The sequence below is a fragment of the Hydra viridissima genome, unplaced genomic scaffold, assembly GCF_058129835.1.
Source record: "Hydra viridissima isolate aposymbiotic clone 2 unplaced genomic scaffold, HvirCarnegie_v1 scaffold_16, whole genome shotgun sequence".
Taxonomy (NCBI): Eukaryota; Metazoa; Cnidaria; class Hydrozoa; order Anthoathecata; family Hydridae; genus Hydra; species Hydra viridissima.
In genome coordinates, this window is record NW_028324315.1 from 482,959 (window position 1) to 496,957 (window position 13,999).

The 13,999-nt window shown below is 28.4% G+C and overlaps 5 protein-coding genes across 9 annotated transcripts in view; 1 reads left to right on the forward strand and 4 right to left on the reverse strand.

The window, feature by feature from the left end:
- The window catches only part of LOC149877183 (uncharacterized), a 288,845-nt gene that overhangs the window by 9,327 nt on the left and 265,519 nt on the right, over positions 1–13,999 (forward strand). The window lies entirely within an intron of this gene.
- On the reverse strand, positions 2,073–4,510 carry LOC149877184 (uncharacterized). 4 transcript variants are annotated; one of them, XM_090073966.1, is made up of 8 exons: positions 4,307–4,510; positions 4,201–4,218; positions 3,964–3,987; positions 3,612–3,635; positions 2,689–2,718; positions 2,595–2,615; positions 2,370–2,393; positions 2,073–2,287 (listed from the first exon to the last, which is right to left on the reverse strand). In XM_090073966.1, the coding sequence occupies exons 1-8, from the start codon at positions 4,326–4,328 to the stop codon at positions 2,088–2,090; spliced, it is 363 nt and encodes a 120-aa protein (XP_089930092.1). In that variant the 5' UTR covers positions 4,329–4,510; the 3' UTR covers positions 2,073–2,087. The 4 variants fall into 4 exon arrangements, with proteins under 4 accessions (XP_089930092.1, XP_089930093.1, XP_089930094.1 ...); XM_090073967.1 differs by lacking the exon at positions 3,612–3,635; XM_090073968.1 differs by lacking the exon at positions 2,689–2,718.
- Positions 5,871–8,094, reverse strand: LOC145187703 (ATP-dependent DNA helicase PIF1-like). Of its 2 annotated transcripts, XM_090073962.1 has the most exons (3): positions 6,246–8,094; positions 6,033–6,126; positions 5,871–5,943 (listed from the first exon to the last, which is right to left on the reverse strand). In XM_090073962.1, exon 1 carries the CDS (start codon positions 8,029–8,031, stop codon positions 6,979–6,981), a length of 1,053 nt encoding a protein of 350 aa, XP_089930088.1. In that variant the 5' UTR covers positions 8,032–8,094; the 3' UTR covers positions 5,871–5,943; positions 6,033–6,126; positions 6,246–6,978. The 2 variants fall into 2 exon arrangements, with proteins under 2 accessions (XP_089930088.1, XP_089930087.1); XM_090073961.1 differs by having other exon boundaries at positions 6,033–8,094.
- Positions 8,036–10,337, reverse strand: LOC145182014 (uncharacterized). The gene has a single exon (XM_090073963.1). It carries the CDS (start codon positions 10,335–10,337, stop codon positions 8,067–8,069), a length of 2,271 nt encoding a protein of 756 aa, XP_089930089.1. The 3' UTR covers positions 8,036–8,066.
- LOC149877185 (uncharacterized) lies at positions 9,884–12,861 on the reverse strand. Its single transcript, XM_090073964.1, has 3 exons — positions 12,744–12,861; positions 11,806–11,913; positions 9,884–11,702 (listed from the first exon to the last, which is right to left on the reverse strand). Exon 3 carries the CDS (start codon positions 11,256–11,258, stop codon positions 10,536–10,538), a length of 723 nt encoding a protein of 240 aa, XP_089930090.1. The 5' UTR covers positions 11,259–11,702; positions 11,806–11,913; positions 12,744–12,861; the 3' UTR covers positions 9,884–10,535.

A 13,999-nucleotide genomic window follows, 5' to 3' on the forward strand; every position in this document is an offset into this window, starting at 1 on the left:
AAGTTTGATGCAGTTGTGAATGCCTGCTTTGGAAATCATCTGGATTCAAACTACTCAAAGAAAATTGACCAATTTCAACTGGCTTTCCTCTCCTTGCCAAAAGTAAGTGTGACTCCAAAAGTCCACACTGTCTTCTTTCATGTCAAGGATTTCATTGATCGTCACAAAAAGTCTCTTGGACCATTCAGCGAACAGACAACAGAAGCCCTTCATCACAGTTTCCGAACCCAGTGGGAGAGATACAAAAGGCCTCTGGGTCATCCAGACTATCCAGAAAAGTTGCTGAGTTGCATAGTAGATTTCAACAGCAAGCGTCTTTAATGCAAAGTTATCAAGAAAACATCGTCTCTTTGTTTCAGTTTATTTGTGTTTTAGTTTTTCAAAAAAGCTTGACTAACTAACATTAAAGCTGCCCCCAACTCAATTTTTTAAAGAGTACATTGTTTTCTCACATTGTTTTCTCACATTATTTCTTTTTTATGTGTTCATAGAATAAAAAGAATAAAAGCAATCTACAGTGGACAATTGTTAAATCATTTTAAAAAAAATCAAAATTAAACTTGCTAAACAATCATTTTACTTTTGATTTTGAAGTTTTTTAAACATTTTAGTGACTTACCCATGCATCAGGGATCTGTTATGTAGTGTAGATCAATGTTTAGTGAATAAAAAATGTGTTTTCTTTTGATTGCAAAAAAATATTTTTTGTCGCAATTTCTTACATTTTAAAACTAAAATTTCTCGCTCGGACGGTCATGAAGGATTTCATTTTTTTCATTTTTCTAATCAGGAACATATGTAGATACTTCGCTCCAAAGGGTTTTTTCGGGAATCTTCGGAGTAATTATTTCCCATTTTAGACAAGTGTGAAGGTTTTGCCCTTTAAGTTGTAAAGATTAAACCATCTGTAAAAAGAAAATAAAAAATTTGCGGAGGTAAAATAATTTACCATTTATTTAACATTATTTTCGTAATTTACATGAGATGAGTCATATCAGAGTAGGGCAAAACTATTTTCCTCTACATTACTTAATTCAACATATTGCGTTTTTAGTTACTAACACAAAATAATAACGCATCAACATGCTTTAAATTGACGAAAAAATAAATCGGAAATATTGTTATATTTTTATATCATGTAGTTTATTTAATCACATTAACCTAAAACGAACGTAATTTATACTTGATTTATTAATTATTTAGTAGCTACTTGTTACATGTTTCTTTAACAAAGGAAATCGACTTTAAAACGTTAAATACACATTACTTAATAAATTTATAAAAAATAACTAAGCCATTGAGTACAAATACGTGTTAAACAAAAAAAAGTTAATTTACAATCAAACATGTGTATAAAAAATTTAAAAATATGTAAACTTTCATCTTTTATATTGCATTAATGCGTCATACGATAAGCCTAAATAAAAAATTGTAAAATATAAGTAGACATAGAATAAAGAGAGAGGGAGAGAAAGAAAAAAAAAAACCAAACAAACTGAAAGACAATATACCTGAGTTTCGGTAACCTGTTGTTGTACTTAAGCTACTGTCATGCAGCTTGTCGGTGTTGTTTTATGACGTTATTTCATGTTGGCTTTTAGTAGTATTTAGTTTAATTTAAAAGACATTACAATAGATTTAAAATACTAACTAAAAAACAAAATAACTAATGCTTCAAATAGCCTAACAATAAATCGATAAAAAAAGATAAAATCAAATTGAGATATAAATAAATTGCATTGATATAGCAAAACATATTGTCTTGGCTTATAGAAAATTTTAAAAGCAGAGAGTTCAATAAATTAAACTACCAATGAATTATTTTTAACAAAATATTGTTATATTATGAAGAATGTTACATTATAAAGAATGTGATTTTATGATATCATGTTATGCTGATTGAGTAATGGTTCAAGTTAACTATATCTAAGTTTAATTAATAAGTTTAATTGTTAAAAATAAGATTTTAATTAAAAAAGACAAAAACAAACCATATAAACAAAATATTTTATTAAAGAAAATTAATAAAAAATTACAATAATAAAAAAAAAGTGAAAAAAACGGCAACAAAAAGGTTATATATATCTTCACTGATAGAAGACATTTACAACCTTTTGGTTGCTGTTTTTTCTTCGGTGTCTCCCAACACCCCGGTATGGATGGGCCCTCCATTTAAAGGATGGCTCATCTATACCGCCATTGGAACGCCACTTATTAAAGGACCTCTCCGAGAGAGGCCCTGGGTGTTGGGAGCGATATCTTTTGTATTGCTCAAAAGTTAACAGATCTAAAATTACAAATAGAAGGATATAATAAAAATTAAAAATATTTGCAATTTTATATAATCAAAATATAAAGCATATCCTCACCATTTTCACAGGATGAAGAGAATGCTAAAAATGTTTAAAAAATAAAAAAAATAAAAAATAGTTAAACTGGTAAAAAATTTAATCTTAATAAAAATGAGTAAAATGCGAAGTTTAAAGATGTCATATTTGAATTTATCTTAATAATATTAGTAAATTAAATAATTCTTTCACCTATAACACATATTTCTCCAGAAAAAATACTTAAAATTTAAAACACAGTCCTACCAGTTGTACTTCTACCAGACACTAAAGATAAAAAATATACCTCAAAATAATTGATAAAATAATATTTACATTAATATATTATAATTTTTTTTACCTAATCCTTTCATTTCCTCCATAAAGTTGTCTAAAGTAAGAAAAAAGACAACTGAAGCTAAAACAAACAAAAACTAAACCAAAATTGACTGTAAACTAAACCAAAAGTATAAACTAAAATAAACTTTAAATCTTAGTATCTGTACCTCAGAAGACAAAGGTTGATTGTTCAGAAATGGTTTTTCACTTTTTTTAATTTTTTATTTTTAATTTTTTTCAAAAATATATTTAATGTGCCTCAAGAAAAATTAAATAAAACACGAAAAAATAACAAATTTAACCATCAAGAATAAGACAATAAAGACTAATTATTTTACTATTTTTTCTCTCCTGGACAATTTCTACAGTGTGAAAACTGACCTTGGACTTTTGAGGTACAGATATAAATACTTCATTTACTTAACTTACTAATCATAATCATGTAATTTATACTTAGTTTTTTTTCCAACTCTCCTAAAAGAAAAAATAAAGCTTAAGTACTTGAAGTTTTAAAATTCCAGTTACAGTACAAATAAACAAATTCCTGTTAACAAATATCTAATAGCAAAAAACACTGACTTAATTCTTCCTTGACTTCGGTATCTAAATAATCAAAGCACTTAAATGTATAGACGGTAAAATATCTACTTAACTTTTTAAAAATAAACTCATTTAACTAATGTAATTAATACCATTATTAGCTCTTTCTTTATCAACTAAAGAAAATAAATCTTAATTAAACTTACTTGATATAATATAATAAAAAGCTTTCTTATTGAGAACTTTAAATTTCTTCTCTTTATTACTGACAATTTTAAGTAGGACCTAAGTTCTTAGGCTTATTGTAAAAACTATAAAAACCTACTATTTTACTTTAAAGTCAACAACGTTTTTTTAAAAAACATTTTAGTTACTTTTTAAAAAAATAAATCCTTTAAAACTTACTATCTCTCTCTACATTGTTGCCAACTAAACAGAAAAATAAACAATTGATAGTGAATTTTCACTATGGTAGTAGGTTAAGTAGATTAAATCGATCTTTGATCTATTCAATCGGCTCTAACTGTTTACAACCTTATCATTAAACTATAACTATTTTCTACAACCTGGTGTAATTTAACATAGATATTTTTTAATTATAAAATATTTAAGATTATAAGATTTTAAAAATTTAACATAGATATTTTTTAATTATAAAATATTTAAGAATATAAGATTTTAAAAACCTGAAATTTTAAACCTACTTCAAAAAAAAAAACACATTAAAAAGTTTTTTTTTTTCCTTTTTAAAACTTACTTTCTTCAATTATACTGTTGTCATCTAAACAGAAACGCAAACAAATATTGAATTCGATTCTTTCTTAAACTTTAATTACTTCAATATTAAAATAATTATTTAATCTTTCTGGATTGAATTAATTTACATAGATTTTCGTCTAAACCAATTTATTATTGTAAAGTTAATTTAAATCAACAAACATAAACGAACTGCAATTTGTAACATTTCATTATAACAAAAGGGAACAAAACTTACTTCTTAGTAATTCAGCGACTAAAAATAAACATATCTTTAAGAACTAACTACCTAACATGATACGAATCAACAAAGTAACATGACACACATCAAAATAAATACAAACCTTCATCGACGATTTGGGACATTCTATCAATTCGATATAAAAATAAAAAGAAATATAAGAAACAAATTTAATATAAAAATAGACATATTAAAATATAAAAAAAAAAAATGTAAACGATTTAAGTGATAAAAGAATATGTAAAATCAAGATGACCGTGTTGTCATTACAATAACAATTTATAAAATGCTCTCCTTTCTTCTCAGCTTTTACAATTTATATATGTTTTCCAAATTCATTGTGTACAATGAATATTCATTGTGTACAATGAAAATTCATTGTGTACAATGAATTTCTTTACAATAAATATATGATAAGATGTAATAGAACAGATATAATAGAAACGTGCTTTTTTAAATAACTGGAAATTCCAATCTCAAAATTCCAGAACAGAAGAAAAACTAACAGCGTACAAACAAAACCTGTCCTTCACTAAGCGTAACAAAACAACCAAGAGTAACTAAAAAGTAAAAGCGCATTTAACTTTAGCATTACATTATTTCAAATTACATTACGATTAGCATATTCAATTAATTACATTGTGTTTAGCAATTTTAATCAATGCCTAAAATAACTCATCAATGCGTCTAACTCATTACGCAAATAATTAGTTTATTTACTAATATGTGCAGTAAACATATCTGGACATGAGAGCCAATTTGTGTTAACTCCATTTTTTGTGAATGAGTAAAATACAAATTTGATATTTATGTCGCATATTCCGTCTGGGCCATATTGCTTTCTAATCGTTGTTTATTGCGGTTTAATAGGAAACCACAATCGATTAAGTCTTAAATCCCTTTTATGAGCCAAAAAATCTTAAAATAGTATTTTTACTGTACTATCACATTTAGCTTCCAAAATGTTTCAAATTGGCTTTAAAGGTTACGTAACGTAGCCTTTATAGCCAATTTGAAACATTTTTGGAAGCTAAATGTGATAGAACAGTAAAAATAGTTTTTAACCTGACATACTTTTATGTCTGTTAACCAAGCTGACCGCACCCGGGTCTTGTTAAGTCTGTTCAACAGACCATTTTTATATTGTGGCCTCTTTGTTTCAATAGTTTTTGGTAAACGGTAATTTGCTACCATTTACTAAAAATTCCTTTTGTTACTCGAAATTTAATTCTCTTAAATATTTTGACACTAATAAAGGACCTCCCTTCCCCGTTTTTGCTTTTATGGTGGCCAGGAGAATAGTTATTTTTATTAAGAGAAATGAAGTTTTTGATGAAGACCTTTTACCAAAATAATAAAATGTAAAACAATGATTTCCATGTAAAAGAGTTTTTCTTTTTAATATATATAAAAATTTAGTATATATAAGAATTTAACATATATAAGAATTTTTTCTTTCCTCAAAAGTGTTGCAAATGCAAACTAAGCTAATTAATTAGTTTAACACCTTATAAAATTTAAGTAACTCGATATTTGACAAATGCGCAAAACTACCATATTCATGTTTTTAAAGGTTTTTAGTTGCGACCCCCCGTTTAAAAGGATCCCCTAAATTAGGTACAACAAATTATTAGAGATAAAATAGAGAAAATTTTAAAATAATTGAACTAATTGCATATATTTATATCATTTTAACTGACAAAAGTTTACAATAAAAAGAAATCAGCGTCAATCGTAAATCTTAAAGAAAAAAAAAAAAAAAGGAATTATGATACCATAATTACACAAAAAAAAAAAAAACACCACATAAAAACTGAAAATCAATTTACCTATTTATAGTAACCTATTTTGAAATAACAGTTCATGTTAAACATGAAAATGTAACTATAAAATCTGTTTCGAAGTACAAAAGGATTAACAATTCTAAAAAAAAAAAAAAAAAAAAAAAAAATCAAATTAAGATATAAGTTGCATTTTTGGCATAATGATGCCTTGGCTTTTAGTAAATGAACAAAAGCAGTAAGTTCCAATAATGAAACTACCTATTATTCATTTTTAACAATAGACACCAACGTAAAGGTAAGCCAAGTAGTCTATCAACACAAAACAGCACAACAATAACACATAACAATAGAATATTTACACCCTTGATCCTAAAATACAGCGAAAATAACAAACCAAATTAAAATATGAAAGGCAAAATTAGAAAACCAATTTAAAGTTAACTATATATTTATCTTTTTACTCAACATATAACTACATAAAAGTATATTTGTTTTTACGTTCAATATTAGTAATTCAATTACTTCAAATTTAGGACATTAAAACACCCTAGATTTAAAGATCAAGGTTGCATACTCTCTCATACACATTACGCTAAACATTAACAGACATTATTATGTGTTTCCAGAATAATTAAAAAAGTCTAGACAACACCTAGCTCTAAAGCAATAACACCGCCTGGCACTAAATGCTGCCAAGTCACACCTCTGCTATAAGTACACCGCTTGGCTGGCAAGATTATCAATCTTGCTCAACATAATGCCAAGTCACACCACTTTGAAAACATGGAAACAACATAATTTAAACATATATACGACTATAAACAAATATGGTGGTATATAACACATATAAACACATTTTATAACAATATTAAATGACAGATATATTTATCAAAAACTATGAAAAAAAATATTAAAATAATAAATAAAGTTATACATACAAAATATGCTCACAACCTACAAACAGTAAATTTTCGAAATGAAAATCTAAAGACTATAAATTAAGAACATTAGAAAATATAACATTATTTGTGTAACAATTTTCACCTACCATACCTTGAATGAGATGTTTATCAATTTTGAAAAACAAACTATTAAATGCTCTAGTTCTTGAACATGCAACATATAGTTGACCATGAGAGAAACACGGTTTTTTGAGATATACCCCAACTCTATCAAATGTTTGACCTTGACTTTTGTTAATTGTCATTGAATAAGCCAATCTGACAGGAAACTGACGACGTTTTAGAACAAAGGGTAAATTAGAATCTGATGGAGCCAATTGAATTCGAGGAACAAAAACCCGTTTACCACCAGAAACACCTGTCAAAACCTCTGCATCAATATAATTATTTTGAAGAGCACAAACTTTCATTCGAGTACCATTGCATAACCCAGCTTTGAGATCTAAATTTCTAAGTAGCATAATTACACAACCAATTTTCAATTTTAAACAATGAGGTGGCATACCTGAAGGAGTTAAGCTGTTCAAAAACTCAACAGGAAAGTTATTTCTTTCATTAGAGTCATCAGTATCAATTTGATCAGCACTTAAATAAATTTTGACCTCACCCGGCAGACATTCAAGCACTTCTTCATTGATTGATAATGAATCAAATTTGGTTGGTGTTAAAATCACACGTTTAGAATAATCATTTTGATCAGCATCTCCAAAAATCTTTTCAACAATCGATTCATTTTCTCTAATAATGCACTGATTTGGTATTTCAATGCATCCTTTAAAAGGATCCTCTTCTTTGACAGGTATTGTTCCATTCCCAAGTTTTAATAGCCATTGGGAAAATTCACCTTCCCCATCTTGTACTCTCATATTTTCAGTTAATGCAAACTTCTGCACCCATTGCCAATGCAAAGAACATTTTATACACGATTCCACTATTTCAGCTGGTTGTCCTCTTTTCACAACAGGCAGAATTTGCCTAAAGTCACCACCAAAAAGAATGATTTTTCCTCCGAACGGATAGTTGTTGTTGCAAATATCTTTTAACAACCTATCAATTGCATTTAAGGCATGTTTAGGTATCATGGATGTTTCATCAAGCAAAAACAAACTAACTTGTCTTAAAAATCCCCGTGCATAGAGTTAGGAGTTACATTACATGTGCTATTATCTAATATTGGAACAGGAAGTTTGAATAAGCCATGCAATGTAGATCCATTTGAATGAAGAGTTGCTGCTATGCCAGTCCATGCAGCTGTAGCAGATTTAAAGCCCCTACTTATGGTTTCAGCAATCAAATAATTATAAGTAAAGGTTTTTCCACTACCAGCTGGTCCATCCATGAAAAACAATCTAGAATGTTGATTTTCTACACTTGGTTGCTCATTCAGTGCAGCAAAAATAGCATTACATACATTTAATTGATTGACATTAAGCAACAGTCTCATTCGATTGGCTTCGTCAATAGATTGTTGAACATTTTCATTAAAATTTTCTAGATTTAAGCCTATAAACTCATCAATAACAGGCAGATTGTAATCAGCCAGCGTTTTACCACTTTGATTAATAATCTTCTCAATTTGATGAAGAGTAGCTTGTTCAGCTATTAGAAGTGGGACTGAGCGGTGAATGAAATCTTCCATCATAAAAGTTTTGTATGTATTCCAGAGATGTAAAGGATTGTCAGGTTCACAAAAGGTCAAAATAATTGAAAACAACTGTCTAATTTGCTTTGGCATATGTGTTAAAACCGCCTCAGAAAGAGTATTCTGCCATTCAGTGTCATCTTGCAACAAACCTTTCAAAACACATGCTTCACGAAACGTTTCAAGGACAATAACATTAACAGTACGCACATCCTCCCAAGATGTTGCTCCTTTTACTTGCAAAAGTAACAGTCTAAGAAAAAACAATTCTCCAGTTGGATTAACTTTACACATTCTTACTATCACCTTATCACCACCCCTTTGTCTAATCTTCCATTTACAATGTTTATCATCAAATACAAAGTGATAAGGAATGTCTATATACGAATAGCAATGTGCTCTTTCATTTTCAGTATTTAACTTAAACCATGCTGTTTGGTGCGTATCACGTTGAGCTGCACGATCTAAAGCCATTTGTTCTGCTCCTTCTCTAAAATACACTAACTGATTTTCAGGTAGATGAACTTTAAGGCGTATAATAGTGTGTGACATATGACTTATTGGATACTCAAAAATTCGCCACAATGCTTCAGGTGCACTAACATAACGACAATCTAAAAAAGTGTTTACTTTATCATGATTAATTTGTTCACTTATTAAAATATTGGCACAGTCGTGACCCTTGTATATGTATTTGTACAAATATTTAACAGCCTTAACAGACATGCAAGCTTCAACATTAACGTGAGCTTGATATTTCTTTGATAACCATGGATTGTAAGGTACCACCCAGCGGTTATCTACATTGTTACCTTTAATATTTATAACCAAACCATTATCACGACGTCTATATCGCGGATAACCATTATGAACTGCTACTGTGTTAGCATTAAATTCTTTAGGATAGTTTTTGCTGCACACCCCATCTTTCATGCAGGGAGAATTTGGATTCAGTATGCCACATGGACCGTGAATCATGCAAGTTTTAACAACGTCATAAAGGTCTCGATTAACAATCGGATCTGGAATTTCAGCAGATATTAAATTATTGATATCATGTGCTGTTTCAAGCTTATCATCATTTGCAAAGTGAAATAAAATATGAACATGTGGCAAACCACGCTTTTGAAACTCAATAACCTGAACATGTGTTACAACTTTCCCTAATACACCATGCTTAAAAATGTCATTAAGAAGGTTATTTAATTTGAGTTTAAATACTTGTATAACCAAGTCAGGTCTATCATTTACTGTCTGACCTGGATATAAATTTTCAGTTATCTCGCGCCATTTTGGGTTGCAAGTGAAAGTAATAAAAAGATCTGGTTTACCATACTTTTTAATTATAGCCATAGCATCTTCAAAGTTTTCTTTTAAAGCTCTAGGACTTCCTACATAAGTTGATGGCAAAACTACAACACGCCCTGGTCTAACATTATGATCATTTCCGAGGTTGTTTACATGGTCGTGTAAGACATCATACTGCTCGCTTCTCAGTTTGTTTTGGTTATTTCTGATGAAAGCAAGGCGCTGGCCTTCAATCTTAACATACGCATCAACAGCATATTGCTGAAACAGTTTTTTGCCATAAAAGAGTGAAGAAAAAAATTGTCTAACTGAAAGTTTATAATTGTAATACTGAGATAATGTAACATGATTTCTAACCAATGTAGCACGCTCAGGGTTGTGAACCAATTGATTATGCCAACCAGCATCACCCCTCGGAAAAAATAGAGGATAAACCATAGGATCTAAGTTGGCAGACAAACTTGATATAGTTTTAAGAGGATGACCTCTTGGGTAAATAACAACTTCCCTGGAAGCAGGTGGTGCACCATCTTCACCAACAAATTCAAGTGCAACTTCGTTATGTGAAGGGAGATTATAGCGACGTCTATCTTGCCCTTCAAGTAAAGACATTTTTACAACTGACACTGAGCGCCCTTATAGAGCTGCTCGACGAACTTCTTCATCTTCCACTTCAGCCATGTTTTTAAATGCAAGAGCAAATGGGTTCTCTTCACTAATAATAGTTTGCAATCGCAACATTAAATCATTTAAGCAAAGATCATTACCACGTTGTTGCATTCTAAAATTTACTGCTGCAAGTGGATCATAGATGTATAGTTGACAATATGTTGGCAGAACATCTTGATTTGGTCTTAGATTACCTATACGATGAAAAACTTGACCACATATTCTAAAACATGGCGGCCCATGGTTCATGGGTTGAACTACATTAGCTTCAAATGAAGCAAAAGAAAGACAGGCATTATAATTTCTAATATATTTCAAAAAATTCAGATTGGCATTTCTATCTGCATAGTTTCCTTTAAATAAATCTTCTAAATCTTGTGGAAATGATGAAGGTTGCGACAAAACTACCTTTCCATTATGGCAACATAAAAAATGTGTTTCATCAGGAAATTTCTTAGCACCACAATGCTGACAAACATAATTCATTTCTCCTAAATAATTATAATCTGGAATAGTATTGCTTCTTGCTATACAATACATTCTTTCGTATCTAGCAGCATTTCTAGCATTTTGTCGATTATTAATTTCATCTCGCCTAAGTCTATCTCTTTCATTTCTGCGACAATTAACTTGCCTATTAACATTTCCATTTTCTAAACTAATATCTGCTTCTAGCCTAATATCATCCATTTAAACTTCACTTTCAATTGAAAGTTATACGAATCAGAAAAGAAACGAATCTTGAAGATCGCGATCTTTCCTATATAATTTCCTTTCTACTCTAAATAACACACACAAATAATTTTTAAATATAACAGACTGTCATTTAAATTAAATTATACAATAATCTTATGACTATAAAAAATATATATATATCAGCTGGGAGATGTTTGAAAAAAAATTAGCTTAGCAAATAATTAAAAAAATTATTAAAAACATGCAATTCTAATAATAAACATACTGCTAACAAAGAAAAATTAAAAAAAAACAAAAAAAAAAAACATTGTAAACCCTTTTTTGCAAATTTAAACATTATTTCTTCAAAAAAAATTATTAGCAAACATTTTTTAAAAATTCACAAAACTCTACAATATTTTGTTCTTCTATACCACATAAATACATCATCTGATAAATCTAAAATAAAAAAATGTAATGAATAAGTAAATAAATAAGAAAAACATTACATACAAAAAATGAAAATCCATGAACCTTATAGAGAAAAGCTGTAATGATTTACCAGAGGAGTTGTAGAATATTAACATTTTATGTGAGCTTTTACAAAATAATTCATGCTGGAACATCATGATTCCACAATATTTATAGCAAAATCATGAAGTAAACAGCGCTAAAGACAAAAAATCAAATTGAGATAAATCAAATTGTATATATGGCAAAATAATTTGTATTGACTTTTAGGTTATTGATTTTTAATAAAACTACCTATCCATTTTTAACAATAGACACCAACATGAAGATAAGCCAAATGTCTACTAACTCAAAAGATAACAAAAAAACATTACAGCAACAGCACACAACAATAGCACACACCATAAGTTAATATAATATGTATCTATAATATAACTTAAGTAAGATAACATTCATATATAACAAAACATAAGTAACAACATTACACAAAATGTTATTAAAATACATTATTATGTATATTTAGCATAATTAATAACAAAGGCTTGAAAACAGCTAGACCTTAAGCAGTAACAGTTTGACACTAAACACTATCATGTAACCCTGTGTTAAAAGTACATCACTTGGCTGTCAAAGTTGACAAACCTTGCTCTACACGTTTACCAAGTCATAGCACTTTGAAAACACAGAAACAACATAATATAAACATATGTACCAACTATAAACTCAATAAATGTGTTTAAATATATATATAAGGTTAAATGTATACCTTATATCCATATTTAAACACATTTTTAAAACAATTATATAACACATATTAACACATACACAAACAATAAAAAAAACACTTTACATTATTATAAAAACACGTTGATAAAACAACTATAAAGCACTTATTACCACATACACATACACATCAAAAAAACATATGCAAACAATAAACATGTGCAAACAAAAATTTTAAAAATGACGCAATAAAATTTAAAAAGATCAAAGTAAACAAAATATATATGTACAAACAGCACTCTTTACCTTCTTTTTTTTTCATAAGAACTGTAATCCTCATAACAAAATTTAACCTTTACATACAATAACATGCGGCATGCCATGTCAGTGTTGGCACAAAATTTTATTTTATTTTTCTAGATTTTCTAAAAAAGAACAAAAATAGTTAATAGCATCACAGAAATTTCATAGTAGTAATAACCATTTCATGGAAATAGCATTAGTATAACTTTAAATAACATCCATACCCCTATTTTCCTTCTAAAAAATAACATAACAAAAATAAAACTGCTCAAAGAAAAACTAAAACAAACAAAATATAAACGATTGAAAAAAATTAAAATCCTTTCTACTTTATCTAATAAAAATTTAAATCCTTTCTACTTTATCTAATAAAAATTTAAATCCATTCTACTTTATCTAATAAAAATTTAAATCCATTCTACTTTATCTAATAAAAATTTAAATCCTTTCTACTTTATCTAATAAAAATTAAAATCCTTTCTACTTTATCTAATAAAAATGTATATATAACTATTTTATATACTTACTTCAATTATAATATGATCTTAACGATTATCGTTTATCTTAATATGATTCTTTATGTAATATATCTAAACTAATAATTAAATTCCAAAAGGAAAAAAGTTTCAACCCGCTCAAGAGATCTTTCTCCGATAGCCGCGTGCATTTAGAGAACGCGCTTTTTCAAAGCCTAGTAACTAATGACGAAACGAAGTTAAACATTAAACGTTAAACGTTAAACGTTAAACGTTTCTGTGCTAATTATATTAAGATAACAATTGAACACATACAAATAAATATATATTAAATAAAAATAAAGATTTCTTCTTACCCAATAAAATCTTTTTCTTCTTCAAGTTTTCCACTGAAATAACCAGCTCTTTTTTAACAGCTGTAAAAATCAGGATCTCTTAGAAATTTCATTCTTAAAATTCTAGTAAAATAAAAATGAACATTTACAAAAATAACTTAAAATAACTGAAAGTATAAGTTCTAAGCATATTACTACTAACCAGTGCAATGAAGTGTTCCTTCACTCACTTTATGTAAGAATCCGTCTGACAGATGAACATCGATTGAATGTCAATGAAGACCCTGAAAACTAAAATTAAAAAGAAAAAATTAATGAAGCTGTTTATTTTAACAATAGGTTAATGTGCATTTTATTGCATATACATACATATATATACACATATAGTTATAGTGCATTCAAAAAATGAGGAGAGTGACCATTGACAAAATAATTTAATGAATATAAT

Coding starts and splice junctions, on each gene's coding strand:
- LOC149877184 (XM_090073966.1), bottom strand. CDS start 4,328: ATGTCCCAAATCGTCGATGAAG. Junction 2,616..2,688: donor GGAGGAAATGAAAGGATTAG/GTAAAAAAAATT, acceptor TTTTATCTTTAG/TGTCTGGTAGAAGTACAACT. Junction 2,288..2,369: donor CTCTTCATCCTGTGAAAATG/GTGAGGATATGC, acceptor TTGTAATTTTAG/ATCTGTTAACTTTTGAGCAA.
- LOC145187703 (XM_090073962.1), bottom strand. CDS start 8,031: ATGATACCTAAACATGCCTTAAATGCAATTGATAGGTTGTTAAAAGAT.
- LOC145182014 (XM_090073963.1), bottom strand. CDS start 10,337: ATGGTTTATCCTCTATTTTTTCCGAGGGGTGATGCTGGTTGGCATAAT.
- LOC149877185 (XM_090073964.1), bottom strand. CDS start 11,258: ATGGATGATATTAGGCTAGAAGCAGATATTAGTTTAGAAAATGGAAAT.